The sequence below is a fragment of the Stylophora pistillata genome, chromosome 2 (genome assembly GCF_964205215.1).
Source record: "Stylophora pistillata chromosome 2, jaStyPist1.2, whole genome shotgun sequence".
Lineage (NCBI taxonomy): Eukaryota > Metazoa > Cnidaria > Anthozoa > Scleractinia > Pocilloporidae > Stylophora > Stylophora pistillata.
The window spans coordinates 40,135,237-40,155,959 of NC_142520.1; the positions used below are offsets into that span (position 1 = coordinate 40,135,237).

The 20,723-nt window shown below is 39.8% G+C and overlaps 2 protein-coding genes across 5 annotated transcripts in view; one reads left to right on the forward strand and one right to left on the reverse strand.

Annotated features, from left to right (window-relative positions):
• The window catches only part of LOC148739472 (uncharacterized), a 40,399-nt gene extending 27,423 nt beyond the window's left edge, over nucleotides 1–12,976 (forward strand). Inside the window, exons 2-14 of one of the 4 annotated variants that reach the window (XM_088748179.1) lie at nucleotides 268–689; nucleotides 1,611–1,680; nucleotides 1,846–2,313; nucleotides 3,252–3,348; nucleotides 3,853–4,102; nucleotides 4,827–5,627; nucleotides 6,463–7,693; nucleotides 7,881–7,976; nucleotides 9,832–10,088; nucleotides 10,553–10,820; nucleotides 11,201–11,457; nucleotides 11,963–12,230; nucleotides 12,554–12,976. In XM_088748179.1, coding sequence (XP_088604305.1) covers nucleotides 268–689; nucleotides 1,611–1,680; nucleotides 1,846–2,313; nucleotides 3,252–3,348; nucleotides 3,853–4,102; nucleotides 4,827–5,627; nucleotides 6,463–7,693; nucleotides 7,881–7,976; nucleotides 9,832–10,088; nucleotides 10,553–10,820; nucleotides 11,201–11,457; nucleotides 11,963–12,230; nucleotides 12,554–12,558 — 4,490 coding nt within the window. In that variant the 3' untranslated portion in view covers nucleotides 12,559–12,976. Of the gene's footprint in view, nucleotides 1–267; nucleotides 690–1,610; nucleotides 2,314–3,251; nucleotides 3,349–3,852; nucleotides 4,103–4,826; nucleotides 5,628–6,462; nucleotides 7,694–7,880; nucleotides 7,977–8,234; nucleotides 8,276–9,831; nucleotides 10,089–10,552; nucleotides 10,821–11,200; nucleotides 11,458–11,962; nucleotides 12,231–12,553 lie in introns of those variants that run through there. The other 3 variants (XM_088748178.1, XM_088748180.1, XM_088748181.1) reach the window with 3 other exon arrangements.
• Nucleotides 12,977–17,380: 4,404 nt separating this feature from the next.
• Nucleotides 17,381–19,723, reverse strand: LOC148739474 (uncharacterized). The gene is made up of 3 exons (XM_088749490.1): nucleotides 18,952–19,723; nucleotides 18,485–18,756; nucleotides 17,381–17,740 (listed from the first exon to the last, which is right to left on the reverse strand). The coding sequence occupies exons 1-3, from the start codon at nucleotides 19,721–19,723 to the stop codon at nucleotides 17,381–17,383; spliced, it is 1,404 nt and encodes a 467-aa protein (XP_088605616.1).
• Nucleotides 19,724–20,723: the final 1,000 nt, after the last annotated feature.

The window sequence follows — 20,723 nt, forward strand, 5'->3', positions numbered from 1 at the left end:
CATTTCATTGAGTCAGTTTATAATAGTCATTGTGTATGTGTTTACCTAACTCACCGATGCAAAGATTTTTACATGTATATACTAGCGTAGTTTCTAACTTTATGCATGAGGGACATGTAATTAAATTGACTTATGAGGCCTTTTTCAGATTGTGTTTGAAACTTATAAAAGCAGAAATTGCTTTTCCTTTAGGGTTATTATAATAATTACAACTTCCTCTGATTAGCCTTTTTCCTTTGGCTCAATCATGATGACTTTTTTAATTAGATGATGTGGATAGACAAAGAGCGCTAGGACCATCGGCACAGTTGGCTTATAAAGAGGCTTTAAAAGATGGATATGTACAAGTTTACCGTGGTCGTGTTATACTAGTTGGTCAGGATCGCGCCGGTAAAACCAGTCTGAAGAAGAGTCTTTTAGGCCTTCCATTTGACCCTAAAGAACAGAGTACTGAGGGGATTGAAGTGGATCCTTCAAAATGTGAAATTGATGTTGACCAAGCTGTCAAGAACTGGCAGTTGACCAAGGAGAGTAAACCAGGACTGGTTGAATGTTCAAAAGATGTAGCAAAGATTGTGGTTGGCAAAATGTGTGGAGCAGATATTTCTCAATTTTTAAAGGAAGAGACAACCGAAGAAGGAGAACTGAAATTAGAAGATGAAGTTGAAGGTGTTTTCAAGTCCAAGCAGGTTTGAGAGTTTAATAAAAATGCTGAGAATTTTATAAAAGGAGGAGAAGGGAGGAAAGCAGCCGAATTAGCCTTTTGAGAAATATTTGTTTTTAAAGAGAATGAATAGGATTAGAACTTGCTATTTTTTGAAATTCTCTTCTTTATTAAAATTCTAAATTTCTTACATTCAGAATTGTGTCTGAAACAGTCTGTTTTGGATGTTTTCACAAAAGTTTAGATGAGACTAAATTTTATTTACACATCAGGTAAAAAAGAACTGCAAGTAATTTTTGTTTAAACATCTTGAATGAAGGCATACATGCAAAACTTTTACTACAAAAATGAGGGGCATCTTTTGATTTTTCCATTCTTCAATTGCTTTTCCATTGGTGTCTTCTCTTAACTTAAAGGAAACTTGAGATTTTTTTCTCCAATTATATTTAAAATTTTAGTCGTAATTAATTTTTATTCTCTGATATAATGTTTTCATAACTCTTTTTGCATTTTGGCTATAAAATCCTTATAGAGGAGCTTTAATGAATGTATGTTATGCTAATGCTTATGTAACTTCAGTCTCAACAAACATTTCTTGGTTTGAGTTGACTATCTCCAGGGTGCGAGGATTTCCTCTTCAATGTCTTATTCTATGCAATTAAGTTTCTCTCTGTCTAAAGGCTCTTACACTTGAGATGTCAGCTTCAGAACTCTCTACAGTAGCTAATTTACAACTTCAACTCAGTTGGTAAACCAAGTTATCTTGTTATACCCCCCTCACCAAAGCAGTACAACAGTTTTTTTAGAAACTTGCCCCTTAAAATTATTCTAGACTGAGGTGATCATAATTTTTTACAATTTAGCAGCCTGTTCATAACATCAAGTTTTGAATACATAATTATATACACTCAAGTGAGCATAATGTTTCATTTAATTCTCCATTCAGGTTGAGGAGGATGAAGGTTTCACAGATATTCTGCAAAACAATGCCAATGAACATTCTACTGAATGTGAAGGTAAAAACATGCAAGCTGAGCCTGATGTGATGATTGATGTTTCTCAACCTTCTGATACTGTGAAGCATGTTAATCAGTTGTTAAAGTATGCCGAAGGCAAACCCATCAAAAGTGCCTTACTCGCAGAAGAATCCTATGTTACAATGGATGTTTGGGACTTTGCAGGGCAGCACCTATACTATGCCAGCCATCCTATCTTCCTATCACAGCGGGCACTTTACATATTGGTGCACAATCTCAGCAAGCCTCTGGATGCCCCAGCTGAGCCCTGCGTGAGACAAGGGAGTAATGATGTGAAGTTGGAAAACCCTAACAATGAAACAAACATGGAGAATTTGCTCTCATGGTTGGCTACAGTACACAGTGTTTCCCTGGCCAATGATGACACAGATGATGATCCACAACACAAGCTGCCCTACCTTCACCCCCCGGTGTTCATTGTTGGCACACATGCTGACAAACCAGATAAAGACATTGCAGTAATAAAGAAACAAATTCAGAAGAGAATTTCTGGTATGGAATATGAGAAGCATGTGGTCAAACCCTTATTCTGCATCGACAACACTCAGAGGCCTAATTTGATGAAAAAATTTATCCGAAAGATTGGAAAGCAGATTGAAAAAGATAAAGCAGGTAAGATAAATGATTTTATTACACGACTCGGGCAGTCAGAGGGCCAATAACTAAAATCAACCAATCAAAATGCTCCATTGCCAGTCCAATATATAGTATTGGACTGGGCACTGTCCCGAATGATAAAACAAGTAAGATAAATGATTTCATTTTGTATCCATAACCATAGGTTACTTGCAGTAATTGTTGACTTTATAATTGTATAAAAGCTTATCTTTGGGTGAATTTCAAGAACACTTGATTTGTAGCAATTTTTGAAACCAAAGCCCTATATTGGGAGATGGTTGACAAGCATTGAGTATACAATAATTATTATCTGACTCACATCTGTTACATGTTATCCAGCAGCAGGTAGTGTGTTGTGCTTCATTATAATTTGAATTGCAAGTAGATAGAGAGACAGAACATTCTAGTGGAAGTTGTAGAGGGATTAAATGATATTACTATGGTGGAATGAGTTAGGACTTAATTATAGTGGAAAAAAGTCAGAGTTTGAATTGCAAGTAGGTAGAGAGACAGAACAATTTTTCTAGTGGAAGTTGTAGAGGGATTAAAAGATATTGCCATGGTGGAATGAGTTAAGACTTGATTGTAGTGGAAAAAAGTCAGAGTTGTTTGTTGTTGTTGTTTTTTTTAATAACCTGCACTCTGCTTTAAGCTTTCAGCTACTCTATATTCTGAATATACTGGCAGCATCATATAGAGTCCAATTAATTTTTGGAGATGGAGCCATTAATTTCAGAGTATGGAATAATTATAGGGAACAGAAGAGCTAAAATGTGGGGATTTAAAGAGATTGTCATCTTAGCTAAGTTGTCAGCTGTAAAATCTCTGCAATTATACAAGTATAAAATTATGGTATCATACTATGCTCATTGTAAGCGCATGTTTCTGTGTTGTATTATGCTTTGAATTCCTTTTCTAAATATATCCTGCAGAGCAAGAAGGAAAGGTAGATGGTATAAATAAATTACAGAACACAATCCTGAAGGTGTTGAAGCAAGAGCCTTATATGGGAGAAAAGATACCAGTGAGGTAAATAAAAAACACAATTTATTTGGAAAAACCCCAGTTCATGCACTCCAAATTCGATTTTTTCCCTCAAATCAGCCATGATAAAGATTTTAAATGGTATGCCGTGTATTTAGCATAATCTTATGTGCAGGTAAGTAATAAAAAATATCCTTCCACCACTGGATTAAATTGTGGGTACATCAAAATTTGCAAAACTATAGATTGTACAAATGCACAGCAGTTGCTTCAGTGCAGACAAACAAAATTTAAATTTGTGTCATTACGACAATGTTATAATTCTAAAAGATAAGAAGATGTGATTGATATTTAAGTAGGCACAGTTCTTGGAATTGACTTTGTATGTTGCAAAAAATAATCATGTCTGTTGTAGTTGAAAGTTGAAGATAGTATGATCGAGGCAATACATGTATTAACACTTGAGGACTTTAAACACATGCATGTCGGACTGAATTTAAGACCCAATTTGATGCCAGAATGCATTGTAGGTATTCTGTTGCTTTCTAGGTGGTTTCTGTTTGAAAAAGTGATTGAAGGTTTGGTGGCTAAACAGATTTATCACAGAAATCTGAAACAACTTGAGCACTATGCAAGGAAAAAGTGTTTCATGGAAGTTGCAAAAGAGTTTGACTCCATGATCAGTTTTTACCATGGCCGGGGGATGATAATCAAGCACCGCAATACAGTTGTACTGAAGGCTCAGTGGCTGATTGATCTGTTCAAGCAGCTGATAACCATTCCACCTTTCAATAAACAGGTAGAAAAACTATTTTCATTTTAGAAAGACTAGCTTACTTGGAAACTGTTGTTCAATAAATTAGAACAACAGGAAACTAAGCACAATGATTCTTCGAAGAAATGGGCACTTATTTCAAAAGCTATAGAGAACATGTAGAGGGGTAGACCAGGCTCCGTCTTAGCTTCTGGTTTTAGGCTACCGATAGTTGCGGCAATGTGTTATAATTTGTTGGGTAAGAATCGACCAGAGGATTGGGGACCAACTGATCGAAAGTGGGTTCGAAATGTCTGAGCCTAGGTACGAATCGTGTAGGCACGAAAGATCCGGCATGGTTACGAAACGACTCGATAACACCTGTAAACATGTGTCTTTTACTGTATATTGTTATAATCATATGATTTGTTGACCCCACACTATTTTATGTACTTTTTGCAGCTTGTCAGGCCATTTATTGATTTAGCCTTTTTATTTACAATTAGTGACTCGCATTAAGTTGCTACTGCTCACAATAGTTGTATTCACACAATTGAATAGTTCTTTTTGCATGTGCTAGTGAGCTTATTCACCTCTGAGCAACCCAAGATACAAACTTTCCCACTAGGGTTTTATAGCCGACCATTTCGGTGTATTGATGGAAATAAACTTTTATTGCTTGTAAATGTAGGTGGGAAACATTCAAAAGGAACATTACGTGGCCTTTCCTTATCCAGAATTGTTGTATTGTTCCACCTACATTTTCTAGAATCCCCTATATGCTAAGTACTGGCAAGAACTTGAAGGAAGTGGCATCCTCAGCATGGAACATGTTGATCATGTGTTCTCCAGCTTTATTGGACAAGGAATCATCAAAGAAGACATCTTAGACATGATGGAGCGATTTGGTTTGATTGCTAAGTTCTCAGTTTCCCCAACTGACGTAAAGTACTTTGTACCAGCTCAGCTGAAGTCATCACCTGATAAACTCTGTAAGACGAAACCGTCGTCAACAGATCCCTGTCCATTGTATCTCCTGTTTGTCCATGGCTTCGTTCCTCATGGTCTCTTCTTACAACTTGTCTCACGATCCATTCGTTGGTGTTCAAAGACATGGCCCACGCATCAACCTACCCTGTACCAAAATGGAGCATGGTTCATCATTGGCAAAGATATTCATGATTTTGTTCTGATATGCAAAACAGGATTTGTGAAGGTAATCTTGAGACAAAGAACACAGAGTCATCAGGTTGTAGGACAGAACTCCGCCGAACTAGCAAGTGTCGTTCGTGAATTTCTTGAAGACACCCTTCATAATTTGTCACAAGAGATGCCGTACCTGAGGGGACTACAGTATAGGCTGTGTGTTGCATGTCCTTACTGCCACCAAGAGGCAGAAGAACCAAGTCGTGCATGCTCAGACCACGTGAAAACCACGTGCACCCACGAGGACTGCTTCCACCTCATTGATGCAAATGAAGGCCGAGCGGAAATATGTAAAAGAAATATCGATTATAAAATACTTCCTCCCTGTGGATTGGGGAAATGGTTCTTGAAAAGAAGAAAGCAGGTATGATCGATGAAAAAGATTTTTCAAGTACAGATTTCTAGCCTCTGATTCATCTTTGGAAGTTCTCTCCTCCATTTTACTTGATGTGATAATCAAATGTTCATTGTTGAGAAAGGTAGCCCTAATAGTTTATATCCAGTTTCAAATATTAGTAAGAGAATCTCTATCACGATGAAATTATTTTTGAAGTTTATACTTTTCTGTCTTCCTTCGGTTAAGTATTGACCAACACATATTTATATCGTATATGTGCACGATCCTTCGCAGTAAAGCACTATTTAAGCAATAGTGAAAATCAGACCTGAAAAGAAAAAAAAAAAAAAAAATTCAGGCCTGTACGGGATTCGAACCACTGACCTCTGCGATACTAGTGCAGCGCTCTACCAATTGAGCTAACAAGCCAACTGGGAGCAGGCCATCAAATTAATTCGACATAAACCCGTAGATGATAAATCAAACAACAATTATGAAACGTATATGTATTTCATATATATTTTTTTGTTGTTTGATTTATCATCTACGGGTTTATGTCGAATTAATTTGATGGCCTGCTCCCAGTTGGCTTGTTAGCTCAATTGGTAGAGGGCTGCACTAGTATCGCAGAGGTCAGTGGTTCGAATCCCGTACAGGCCTGAATTTTTTTTTTCAGGTCTGATTTTCACTATTGCTTAAATAGTGCTTTACTGCGAAGGATCGTGCACACATACGTTTCATAACCGCAGTTCATATATATGTATTTCATATATATTTGTTGTTTGATATATTTATATCATAACACACATAATATGTTATGTTCTGTAATTGTTTTAATGCTAAATGACGTATTTTTCTTCAGGGTTTATCTTCAAATGTGGCTGCTAGATCACTCGGTGAAGCAAGTGAAATTGACCCAATGAAGTCTGACACGGCATTGAAGGTGACTCTCCTGGGCAGTGAGTGGAGTTCATCAATGGGAGGCTTGTCCACCATAAACCGACAGCTTGCCATTCTGTTCGCCAAACATCCGCAAGTGGACGTCACTCTCCTTGTTCCACAGTTTGCCTGTTCTGAAGAAGAGAGGAGAATGGCAACGAGTCACAATGTATCCTTGAGAGAGGCACAAAGACGCCCGGGTTATGCCGACCCCCTTGACTGGCTGAGTGCCCCACCGAGAGATCTGGCCATTGACATAGTACTGGGTCATGGAGCAAAGCTTGGTAAACAAGCTCAATTTATTAAAGAATCGCACCAGTGCAGGTGGATACAGGTAGTGCATACTGCACCTGAAGAACTTGGAATGCACAAAAACTATCCTATGGCAATTTGTAAAGGTGAAGAGAAGAACAGAACTGAAGTGGAGTTGTGTAAGTTGGCAGATGCTGTGGTAGCAGTCGGACCGAAGTTAACAGACGCTTTCTCCGCTCAGCTCTGCTTATGCAAGAGTCACGAAGACATCCTTGCACTGACTCCTGGAATTTTCCTTGAATTTTCAGACGTAGAACAACGCCCAAAGGAGAGCAAAAAGTTCAAGGTACTGACGTTTGGCCGTGGTGATCCAGAGGACTTCAGCCTGAAGGGCTACGATATCTCTGCCAGAGCAATAGTTGAACTGAAAGACAGATCTTACTGTCTCATCTTCGTGGGTGCACCTGACGGTAAACAGGATGAGGCTGCAGAAAATTTGCTAAAGAGTGGAATCGATAAAAGCCAGCTGACTGTGAGGAAGTTTGTAAAGAGTAAAGAAAGATTGAAAGAATTATTTTGTGAAGTTGATCTCTGCATGATGCCCTCCAGAACGGAGGGTTTCGGCCTGACAGCATTAGAAGCTTTGTCTGCCGGTCTTCCCATTCTTGTCAGTGGCAACTCAGGATTTGGTGAGGCATTGTGCACTGTACCATCAGGCAAATCATTTGTTGTGGAGTCTGAGGACCCTAAGGAGTGGGCAATAGCAATTGCTGGTGTCCGAGAGAAGGAAAGATCAGACCGCCTCCATGAGATTCAGCAACTGAGGAGTTCCTATGAAGAGATGTTCAGCTGGGAGGAACAGTGTGACATCCTTGTGGAGAAGATGTGGGACATTGTTCGGGGTGAGAATATTTTGAATATCCTTCAAAAAGTGTTTTTGGGGACGACTCGGCTTTCAGTCCCTTATAAAGCATCATGGAAAGCTGGGACACTACAAAAATAAATGTTTAACCTGAATAGTAATCAGTTGTTTTATTGTCTTATTGGGTGGTGTAATATTAAAAAAAAGGTTTCTTTCTATCTTTTTAGCTTCTAAAAGACAAGACCCAAGATTCAGAACTCAGGAGGGCGAAGATGTGGATACGCCAACCGAACAACTAACAGTTGATTCATTACTGACTCCAAGTGAGTAACAAAATATTCATGACGCATGGCAATTGACATCCCCAAAGAGTAATATACAGGTTTGAAGAAGATCCAACATTTCTCCTTTCCCTTTCTTTCAAACTCAGGCCAGCTACGCTTTTTGAAAATGGCACTTGTGATAATATTTTGCACTGCGGAAGAGAGATGTTCTTTTTGTACCTCTGCTTTCTCCGGTTATGATCCAAAGACATGTATACACTAATTTGATTTTCTTGTACTTTCTGATATGGGCGGAAGACATGGTGTAATTTTTGTTTTAGTCAATTGAAGTTTTTATTCCATTTCACCAGAAAGCAAACATAAATTGCGTAAAACAGGAAGACTTGGGGCGTTTTTTTTTTTTTTTGTTCTTTTTTAGTCGTGGGTACGCGAAGCGTACAAACGACTATTAGAATGGGGCAGAATATGCAAATGTATCACTCACTCAGATGTAAACAAATCGATAATAATAACGACTTTCCGCAATTATACGGGAACACCTCTTTTACATTTCCGAAGGAATGCTGCGACTTTAAAATTTAACTGGACCTTTCTTTGAAGGAGTTTCGATTTTGATTAAAATACTCGTAGTTAGCGCATGTGCTAACTGCGACGTCAAAGCTCTTTGAAATCCTAAAGGTGTAGCTATGAGTGAAGACGCTTAATGCAATTGCTTTTCCGCGATCATCTTTCGCCATCATTTGCATTATTGTGGAATATTCCTCGCCGTTCCCTGGTATATTTTGTTTTTGACAAAGCGTCCAGGCCATAATCGTTCTTGAATACAATTTCAAGCCTTCATTCTTCTCACTGCGAGCCGTCAGTATTTACATCGTTATATATCGCTAAAATGAGTAACCGGCGAAGTTTTATAGGGGAAAGCGAGGCGTTGTTTTCGTGACTGGCCAATTGTTTAAGTTTCTGATGGTTTTACCTCTCATCTGTTTGGTAACTACGCAAACATTAATTTATAAAAATCATTGTGTGTACACCCCTGAACGTTAAAAATATATCAAGTCGAAGGAATAGTTTTTGTTATTATTACTTAAATAACAGTTTTCAAAATTTCCAGTCTGCATTCTGTACCCAATCTGCAGTCTGTAGTCTGCATTTTGCACCCAGTCTGCATTTCGTACCCGTTTTACAGTCTGTATTTTGTACTGACCGATAGCTAAAATGTGAATTCTGACCATTCACCCAACATAATCCCAGCAGTTCAAAGTAATACCATGTAGTTTCAACTGTATCAGGGAGTTACCCATTGGAATTTAATTATCTTCAAAACTCATTCCAACGCGATGTATCCACGACTTATTCACAGTTTCCTTTGATTTTTCCCGAAACGAAGCCCAAGTTGAAATGCTGTTGCTATCAAAACGTGTATTTGTACCGACTATTCAGAGTGTAGTCGTTTTTCGACACAATAATGAAGTAATCATATATTAATGCGATTAATCCTTCATTTATACGAGGTCTAACCCTAACCGCGGTTTTCAATCAATAAATGTCCTTCCTAAATTTAATATAGTTTAGAACGCGGTTTTGTCAAAAACGGCACAGTGAAGTTTGTTTGAATAACCGGCGCTGGGGTTCTTTTTCCAGTTCTGCAAATATGTCAGAGTGTAAAGCTTGTTGTAACTTTTTCGTCATTGCATCTTCTCTCTTGACTTTTAGTATATTTGTTTGCAAATGAAAAGTCACAATTTATCATTTCAAGGCTCAGTAGCTGGACAATACACTGGTTGTTTAGTGAAGCCCTTTTTTCCTTTTTTACTCCCAAACTTCTCTGTAAAGATGGGGAATTGTTTCGTTTCTTTCATGCCGTTAGATTAAAAAAACTTTTTGTCCCTTTTAGGTTCTCTTGACCGAATCATCCAGGAACTTCAGCAGATGCAACTTGACGCAAGCAAAGTCAAGAGCAGAACAGATCTATCATTGGGGCTGAGGACTACTGCATCAGACAAGGGCTTCACGATATCTGACAATGAAGGATCAGGAAATTGCATGTGCTATGCCTTGTCAGAACAACTGGAAATTGTTAAAGGAATCAAAATCACACATGGCACATTAAGACAAACCTTGGTTCAGTACCTCAGAAGTAACCCAAAACTAGTAAGTTGATGTTAATATGTCAAACAGAGTTTTTCACTTGCTGTTCTTTTTAAGGTTAAGTGTGAAAACGGGTCAACACCACCAGAGCATGTCACAGTGTTCACGGCATAATTTCATTATTTAAGAAGCTGCACAATGATGTTGGTTACAGTTGAATCCCTAATGTGGCCTCCGAAGTAGCAGACTTTTACGGTTTTAGTCATTTGATATTTCGGTTAAAAAAAATGCCCCCCTTAAATATCCATCAGATAACAGTAAACAGAATTCCGGTTATTCTCTTAATAATGGATCTTTCTTGTTGTTTTTCTGCTGTTTGCGAATCCTTGTTGTTCCACAATAAATTGCTCATTAAAGGTCGTCTCGTACCATTCTTAAAAAAATTACTCCATGACTCGTACTCCACGCGCTCAAGTTCCGATCAACAATCCTCTTTAACTTTGTTTCTTGAACTGATTTTCTTACAGCCGAATGGAACAGATCTGTTTCACTTTGTCCATGGATATCAAACATGGACTGACTACTTAACACACATGGAACAAGATGGCGCATGGGGTGATCACGTGATTCTGTGTGCCGCAGCAAACTGCTATGAAACGTGCATTCGTGTGGTCAGCAGTCTAACCCATAGCAATGATGTAATGATTACGCCACATTCTCCAGTTGACGAAAGCAAACCACTTGTACTGGGACATATTCATGAAGTGCACTATGTCAGCCTTCAACCCGCTCAAGGTACTGCTCATTACAGCACAGTTAGTAATTTTAGGCTTAGTTTCATAACAGTGTATTTCGTTTAACGTGTTGCATATAATTATAAATCTTCCTCTTAACTCTTAGCTGACAGTAAATTCAAGCTTTAACGTCAAGGCTTTTTCTCCATTTTCCTATCCATTCTCTTTCTTTGCTTATTTAACATACGTGATGACGTGGGTGGTTTTCATAAACTTCTTTCCAGCACTAATTGACGGTTAATCGCCCGCTAGATTGAAACGGCATTTGATGCAGTTTATTCTCCTTCAAGTTTCTGTTACAAGATTGGGAATTGATATTTTCCAGCTGACGCTGTCGCTTCTTTCATGTAGTTTGATTCATAAAAACTTTGTCTCTTCCAGGTTCTCTCGACCGATTGATCCAGGAACTTCAGCAGATGAAACTTGATGCAAGGAAAGTCAAGAACAGAACAAATCTATCATTGGGGCTGGGGAAGATTGCATCAGACAAAGGCTTCAGAATATCTGACAACCAAGGATCAGGAAATTGCATGTTCTATGCCTTGTCAGAACAACTGGAAATTGTTGATGGAATCAAAATCCCACCTGGCAGATTAAGACAAATCTTAGTCCAGTACCTCAGGAGTAACCCAAAACTAGTAAGTTGATGTTAGTATGTTTAACAGAGTATTTCACATGATGTTCGTTTTTAAAGAGTATGATAAAGTTTAAGGTGTTTACTGGTCAACTATCCAACACCACCACAGCCTATCCCAGTGTTTACAGCGTGAACTGACCAGGATTGCTGCTGCTACTGCTGCATGGAATCATGGTATTTTTGTGGGAGCTCTGATAGCAGCTTTTACCCCCAGTGAAAAGAGGAACTGAAAGTTTGAACTTTATCATTTAAGAGACCACCCAGTTATGTTGGTTACCGTTTCAATAAGTGTCCAAAGTAGCAGGCTCCCACGGGCTTGGCCATATGAATATTTCAGTTTTAAAAAAGTTCACCTTTCAATCACAAAGGTTGTTTCCATACAGTACATTACTTATTTAAGATCGTTTCATACCATTCTGCCATAAATTAATCCCTGATTAGTACTCTACACGATCAAATTTTTTTCGACAATTCAAGTCTGCTTCTTGAACTGATTTTTGTTAAAGGCGGATGGAACAGATATGTTTCACTTTGTCCATGGATATCAAACATGGATTGAATACCTGACTCACATGGAACAAGATGGCGCTTGGGGTGATCACTTGATTCTGTGTGCCGCAGCAAACAACTTTGAAATGTGCATTCGTGTGGTCAGCAGTCTACCCCACAGCAATGATGTAATCATTATGCCACATTGTCCAGTTGACGAAAGCAAACAACTTGTGCTGGGACATATTCATGAGCTGCACTATGTTAGCCTTCAACCCGCGCAAGGTATAGCTCATTACAGCACAGTTAGTAATTGTAGTCTTAGTTCCATGACAGTTTATTTCGTTTAATGAGTCACATAGAATTATAAATCTTCCTCTTAACTCTTAGATGACAGTAAATTCAGGCTTTAACGTCAAGGCTTTTCTCCATTTTCCTATCCATTCTCTTTCTTTGCTTATTTAACATACTTCATGACGTGGTTTGTTTTCATAAACTTCTTGCCAGTACTAATTGACGGTTAATCGCCCGCTAGATTGAAACGGCATTTCATGCAGTTTATTCTCCTTTTCTTTCTAATCGTTCTGTTGTGTTTGTTGTTTTTACAGGTTAAAAGACAGGCTATCAACACAGTCATTATGCTCGGCCGAGATCTCTTTAAAAAAAACTCGGCCGAGTGAAGATGTCTCCAAACGTTTGCCGTTGGGCGAAAGAAGAAACAAAGTCTTTCAGAAGTTTAAAAGTTTTCTTTTCGGAAGTAGTCTCTCGATAAATTGAGTATTTGTCACGGTGCATATAATTCCGTAAAAACAGAAAATCATCAAGATAAGACAATTCACGGAAAAATGATTTCGCTATTTTACTGAAAGCGCCAGAAAAAATTTTTAATTTCGGTTTAGACTGGAGATGGACGGTGGACGAGGTGGATGGTCAATTTGAAAACACGCAACTTGAACAATTCACGTGGAATATTTTTGTTTCCATAAAGCGCGATAAAGCATTTGTAAATAAATTTCAATGTTTAAAGTGTAGGTTTGAAACATTTTGTTGGTGTAGTAGATTTATTTCCTAAATACTTGCTGTGCTTGTATACACATCTTGTAAACCCAGCTAGAGCGGTTAGTGCTCACAAATCACAGAAATATCTAAACAAATACGCTTTTTATGACACGATTTAGGAATACTAGCGTTTCTGTTCTCCTAGGTCTCCCCTCAATGCAGCTTTGTTAATACTTATTCTAAATTTCCGATAAAAAGAATTCAAGAATATCTGCAGCTGTTTTAGACAGCACCCGTGATCATAGCCACACCGTTGACTGGGTATAGGAGATGGGCGGAAACGGGGAGGGAAGATAAGAAATTTTATACGGAGATTTATCGAATGTACAAGTGATAGTTTATTAGCAGCGAAAGTAAATAAGTGCACCCCTCCCCCCTGATTATTTCCTCTCTTACCCTCCCCTTTCAGTTGCAGCGACCCATTAAGGCGAACACTTCGCGAAAATCTGTCGATGGGGATAGCAATGATTAGGAAGAGAATTTTAGCATTAGCCGTATAAAATGGCCACAATGTCAACGTTAGGCGTGAAAGTCATCTTCCCGAGGGGCCCTCATTTGATTGTCGCATCTGTAGTAAAAGGCAAGATCAGTGACCGTGACTTTCTACTTATTGACCAGCGATTGATTTGACTATTCAAGCTTCAAAACTTAGACCTTGTAGAACCTCTCTTTTGAGCCATTCGCTTTAAGTGCCTCCATATTAAAAGATAAACCACCATTATTCCACTGGAAAGACTTGACCCTTCCAGTTCAAATTCCCTTCCCCACCTTGGTAAGGTTCAAAGGACGACAGTCAAAAGCCCGTGAGTTGCCCCAGATGTGAAGCTGAGAATTAATCGGTGTACAACATCACTGACACCGATTCAACAATTTTTTAACTTGAAAATCTAAAAAAGAATGTCAATTAGTACGCCAAGTAAAAATAATTCGATTGAGTTAATAACTACACCTACATAAAAAAAGACAAACTCGTGATTATTAGTGACTCTTTTTCTCTACAATGAATTTCGAGCAGAAAAACGCAAACACGAGGTAAAAAGGTTGCAAGGAGATGTATTTTCAAAGAAAAAAACTCGGTGAGAAAGAAAATTTTGATGAAAATACCTCGAGCTTGAAGGTTATAACAACTTACTACGGCAGGACAGAGTTGTGATAAATCCGAGCGTTCTGATCAGTTCTCACTTGAGCTTAACCTGAACCGATTCTGAGTTATATCGCATGGGGAAAACGATAATTGGAAATTTGCTACGAAATGCGATATTTGGATTTTAAAATACTGATGATTTTCAAAAGCGTACCATGGGCTCCAAATTAAATGAAATGGTCCCGTTTACTTAAACCATTCCTCGATCCTTCGTATACAAATCTATAAATATAATATGGGCCTGCTTTCTTTCGCGCTTTTCATGAGCAACTTCATTTGTCTCTACTCGGGGCACTGATATCCGCCATTTCACGGCTCACGAAGCTCGTTTTAGTTTTCGTGAACTTTTTTCGGATGAAGAGGCATGTCTGGAAAAAGAAACGATACCACGTTGCTATGTTCACCATAAGGTGTCTTGAATGAAATATGAGGATAGTCATTTTTCGGTCGATGTGCCGCCTCTTACGCGGTCTTGAAAAAAAGTCGCTCTTAATACCTCAAGAAGACACAGAAAGTCCGGAGAACGCCTTCATCAAACTCCAAAAGAGTTCAAAGCGAAAATCTCAAGAATGTGCTCCCGAAGAAAAATTAACAAAACTTAAGCTTCTTCTCCGCTAGATGTTCTCTCGCAATTTGTTATTGTACACTGTATGTGTCGTTGTCAAATGATCTGAGGATCTTGGAATGGTTTGTAGAATGAATCAAGCGTGAAACAGGACCTAACCTCGGTCATCAAGTCTGGAAGAAGTAAAAAAGGAAATCCCCAGCAGTAACTAAAGACTGCAGATGAAGATAAAGCAGCGTACATTTTACTTCTTACACATATCTCTTACCTTGGAATATTCGCATTTTACTGTCTGGGATTTGCTCTTAGTAGAGTATCATGCTGTGTCATATGAATGTACATACCACTGCAGTGTCCAATGTCTCTCCTTATTTGATTAAATCCATGGAAACGAGTTTTGACTGTAGTACACGTCAAGTTTTGTAGTTTTGTCTATTTGTATACGTGTAGGTATTCCGGTGTTTGCTCGGAAACTTAAAGTATTGTTTAAATATTGTCCAGTCAGCCAACCAGGGGCCGGTCATTCACTGTTAAAGTATGCACACTGCAAACTCTGTAGATCTCAACTGATTTATTTATGACCAAATAAGGAATCTACGTAAAGGGACAAGTGACGTAACTTATTGTAACATCTCCCTTCTTTTGGAGTAAGCTAACTTCCTAACGAAAACTCTATAACATTAATAAAATGTTACTGTCCAGGTCGGAAAGGAAATTACTAAATAAAAATTAGAAACAAAACAAAACAGAACAAATGGAACTTGGTATAGGACTATAAGTCAGGAGTCCTTATTAAAGTTGTTGCCCGATAGTCAGTTTTTCTAATATAGACACTCCGAGTTCTCTTGAGCTGTAGTCTAGTTTCATATGATAAACTACAAAACAAAGTCATTGAACCTCGAGAGTGACTTTACAACTCGGGTACGCGTTTTCTTCAAAGGAACAGTTTGTGATGTCATTGTTGGTTTCGGGTCATGATTAGCTGACTTGACATCTTGCTTTGAAGGCTGGTTTACACTCTTTGTAAGCTGGCTATCACTGCTTTGAACTGGTTTGGGTTGTTCAGCAGGTGGTGTAGCTGGCTTCAGAAATTCCCGATTTCGACGGAATACTTGGTTGTCTGAACTAGTTTTTACTACATAGGACCTGTATGATAGCTTCTTGATACAGGTACCTGATTTCCAGCTTTGATTCTTCTGAAGAGGTGCCACTTTTACCTCTTGCCCAACATGTAATTCTGGTAGGGAGCGTGATGTGCGATCATGGTACCACTTGGCCTTTTGCCTTTTTAATTTTAGCTTTGCATTCACATTTTCGGGAATCTTAGGGAGCAGTAAGTTAGAAGCTGTAGGTAGTAAGGTTCTAGTGCGTGTAGACATCAATCTCTGTGCAGGGCTACTTTCCATGAACTCTGTTGGTGTGTTGCGTTGGTCCAATAGGGCTAACCACGGGTCTTTGTTGTCTTTGAGAGCTTTTCTGAACAAAGACTTGACAATTTCCACAGCACACTCTGCCTTTTCGTTGGATTTGGGATGATGTGGGGAACAGGACACGTGAGTGAATTCCCAATCAACTGAAAACTGATGGAACTCGTGGCTTGTAAACTGAGAAGCTTTGTCAGTAGTTAGAGTATCTGGAATGCCGTGTCGGCTGAATTGTTCCTTAAAGAATTTAATCGCGGAACAGGAAGTGTTTTCCTCCAATTTCTGTACTTCTAGGAAATCTGGGTAGTAGTCAACGAGCACTATGTATTCTTTGCCATGAAGTTTGAACTGGTCAGCAGCTACTCGACTCCAGGGGCGGTCAGGAAGCTCATGGCTTTGCATTGGAAGCTTCTGATTCTTGACTTGAAATTCGTTGCAAATTGAACATTGTTTGATTAGGTCACTCACTTCTGCATTCATACCAGGCCAGAATACAGCGTCTCTCGCTTTGCGCAGGCAAGCTTCTACTCCTAAATGGCTGGAATGAGTTCTGGATTTGACTTCAGGTCTTAGTAATTTAGGGATGACTACTCTTGAGCCTTTGAAAAGAACACCATTGTGAACTGATAGCTCCTCGCAGTAAGACCAATACTCCCGGATCTGGATTGGTACCTGATCTTTCTGCAATGGCCATCCGGTCAGAATTGTGGATTTTAGTGTCTGCAGAGTGTCATCATGACTTGTGCTACGTTGCAATTGATCCAGTCGTTCTGGCGTGACCTTCAGGGTTTGTAAAGGGTCAAGGCTCTCCAGCTCTAAGGAAAATACCTGAAAAGATTCTTCTGGCTCAGAAGTTTCATGTTGTGTGGCTCTAGACAAATGGTCGGCTAAGAGCATTTGGGATCCAGGCTGGTACTTAACGGTCAGGTTGAATCGTTGCAGCCTGAGAAGCATTCTTTGAAGGCGGCATGGAGCTGATAATAGAGACTTCTTGAATATTGACTCTAGAGGCTTGTGGTCAGTTTCGACTGAAATGTGCTCTCTGCGTGCTAGGTATTGATTGAATCTTTCACAAGCGAAGACCATTCCCAAACATTCTTTCTCTATGGTTGCATAGCTTTGTTCTGCTGGTGAGAGAGTTCTGGACGCGAAGGCGACTGGCTGTCCATTTTGAAGAAGGACTGCGCCAAGGCCTTTATTACTGGCATCCGTCTGAATAGTTACTTCTTCAACACTGTAGAATTTAAGGACCGGGTGTTTGAGTAACCAAATGCTGAATAGTGGCGAAAGCCTCATCGTGCTGTTTAGCCCAGGTGAACTTGGATTGTTCGGTTGTAAGCTCTCTTAAAGGTGCTGACACATCTGAAAGCCTTGGTAGAAATTTAGATAGATAGTTTACAAAACCAAGCAAGGTAAGAACTTCAGGCTTAGTTGTTGGCTTCGGCATATTCTTGATGGCAGTAACTTTATCGGGATCTGGTTTCAGTCCATCCCTTGAAATCACATGACCCATGAATTTAACTTCTGCCTGTCGAAGCTTAACTTTGTTCTTGTTGAGTTTCAGATGTACTTGTTTGGCTCGTTCAAGTAGGCGGACCACATTCTGAGCATGATTAAGAAGGGCTTCCGAGTCGTTTACACCATAACCAACAACAAGCCTATATCGTCTCTGATGACTTTCACACCAGGTAGGTCAGCGAGACATCCTTGTAGTCTGCTTTCAAAGGCTTCTGGGGCTAGACTTATACCAAAGGGCATTCTTAAGTACCGGTATCTTCTTAGGGGTGTCCAGAAAGTGGTTAGTTTACTGCTGTCTTGGTCAAGGCCAACTTGATAGAATCCATCTTTGGCATCGAATGAGCTAAAGATTCTGGCTTTGTTGAGGTCTGGTAACAGCTCTTCCAACGTTGGCATTTGAAATTTGGGGCGTTGTATGACACGGTTCAGGTCTTTTGGGTCCAGACAGATTCGAATCTTCTGAGGTTTGGCAACTATTCACATACTGCTGATCCACTCTGAGGGTTCTACCGCTTACTTGATAATGCCTTTCTCTTCCAACTCTAGAATCTTGTTCTTAACTTCTTTTTGTAGTGCAACTGGCACGCGACGAGGGGAATGTTGCACTGGTTTAAAATTCGGGTCAACCACAATCTTCGCATATCCAATATGCCCTAATCCGGTGAATACTTCATGATACTTGGTCAACAGTTCTTTTTGGAAGAGATTTTTGTGGTGGGGTCTCACTTATCTGACGTACATTCTCGGGAACGCTGACATTTAGGAGAATGAGTTGCAACTTTTCACAGGTTTCGGCTGATAGCAAGGGCTTACACTTTTGTTTTATTACTTGAAACTTCAGAATCTGTCGTTTACCATTGTGTCTGACATGTAAGTCGCACTCACCAACTGGCTTTAAAGTTGTACCACCAAAGAGCTTCAGCTTAACTGAGGAGGTGTTCATGGGATATCCTAACTGTGTGATAGCTGAGAGGTCATCCAAGCTCATTACATTACATGTAGCTCCAGTGTCTAATTGACATGCCAAGGTTGTAGCGAAGTCTTCTTTAGCTGATTTGCAGAATTCTATATCTGCAAGCCACTGTTTTGCTTTAGTTTGGACTAGAGATACAGTTTCCACTTGCAAACAGCTTTCATCCGAACTGTCGTCCTCGTCTTCTTCGAATTGTTGTACCTTCTTTGATGATCGGCAAACAGACGCAAAATGGCCTATTTTTTGTCACTTGCTGCACGTTTTCGTGAATGCGGGACACTGTGTTCTTCTTTCATGACGGTGTTTAAGACCACAATACTTACAGGTCAGTTTGGAAGATCCTTCGGATTTCTTTTTTTCAGATTTCTTCGCTGAATTTGACGATCTTCCTTCATCTCTCTTCCTACTACGACTTCCGTAGCGGATGTTTTTGTCGCTGAACTTCTTTACATCTTCTGACTTGTTGTCTCCAGCGTCTGCTATCGTCTTGATTTGCTGCGAAGCGATTTCACTCGTAGCGCACATTTGAATGGCTTTCTTCAAGTCTTGGGATTTTTCTCTCAAGAGTCTTACCTTGTCACCTTGATTCTTTAATCCAATGACGAGTCTGTCCCTTATAAGTTCGTCTGTAATTGCACCGTATTCACAGGTTGCGGCTAATTTTCTTAAACGTGTGACATAACTTTGGATGGTTTCTTCGGTTTGCTGCACACATGTATTAAAAACATACCGTTCGTATACTAAATTTCTGCTGGGTTTGAAGTAGTTTTCCAATGCTTCTAAACATTTGTCGATTTTCTTCTTGTCTTCCTCTGAAAGGTTTAGGTTGAGTAGTATCTGAAGACATTCTTTGCCCATTGATGAACGCAAAGTCGCTAAACGGACCGATTCTTCTCGCTTGTCTAGGCCTGTTGCTATTTCAAAGTCGCACCATTGCTGCTTGAAAAAGCCCCAGTTGCCAGTAACGTCACCGTGACACTTCATAGGACTTGGTAGCGGAAAATTAGGTGAGATAACTTGAGGATAAATTGGGGCTGCCGTTGACGGTGCGGCGATGTGCGCGCCCGACTCCACGTGGTCGTTGTCTGACGGCATCTTCAGTGGTTTTTTTTTACACTTTGAGTGCGAAAATCTCTTTCAAGTTAGGGACAATAAAAGAAAACAGCTTCGGCAAGGTACCTTCGGTGAGTAATTTGCCAAAACAAGTGCCGAATCGTCACAAAATTGATTTTTGTCCTGACACCATGTTAAAGTATGCACCCTGCAAACTCTGTAGATCTCAACTGATTTATTTATGACCAAATAAGGAATCTACGTAAAGTGACAAGTGACGTAACTTATTGTAACATTCACTAAGAAATGTAGTCAGTCAATCAGTGGCGGTCATTCACAAAGACATGCAGTCAATCAATCAGTTGCCGGTCATTCACTAAGACATGCAGTCAGCCAACCAGTGGCCGGTCATTCACTGAGACATGCAGTCAGTCAACCAGTGGCTGGTCATTCACTAAGACATGTAGTCAGTCAATCAGTTGCCGGTCATTCACTAAGACATGCAGTCAGTCAATCAATTGCCAGTAATTCACTAAGACATGCAGTCAGTCAACAAGTGGCCGGTCATTCACCAAGACATGCAGTCAGTCAACCAGTTGCCGGTCGTTCACTAAGACATGCAGTCAGCCAACCAGTTGCCGGTCGTTCACTAAGACATGCAGTCAGTCAACCAGTTGCCGGTCATTCACTAAGACATGCAGTCAGTCAATCAGTGGCCGGTCATTCACTAAGACATGCAGTCAGTCAACCAGTGGCTGGTCATTCACTAAGACATGCAGTCAGTCAATCAGTGGCCGGTCATTCACTAAGACATGCAGTCAGTCAACCAGTGGCTGGTCATTCACTAAGACATGCAGTCACCCAACCAGTGGCTGGTCATTCACTAAGACATGCAGTCAGTCAATCGGTGGCCGGTCATTCACTAACACATGTAGTCAGTCAACCACTTGTCGGTCATTAACTAAGACATGCAGTCAGCCAATCAGTTGCCGGTCATTCAGTAAGACATGCAATCAGTCAAGCAGTGGCCGGTCATGCACTA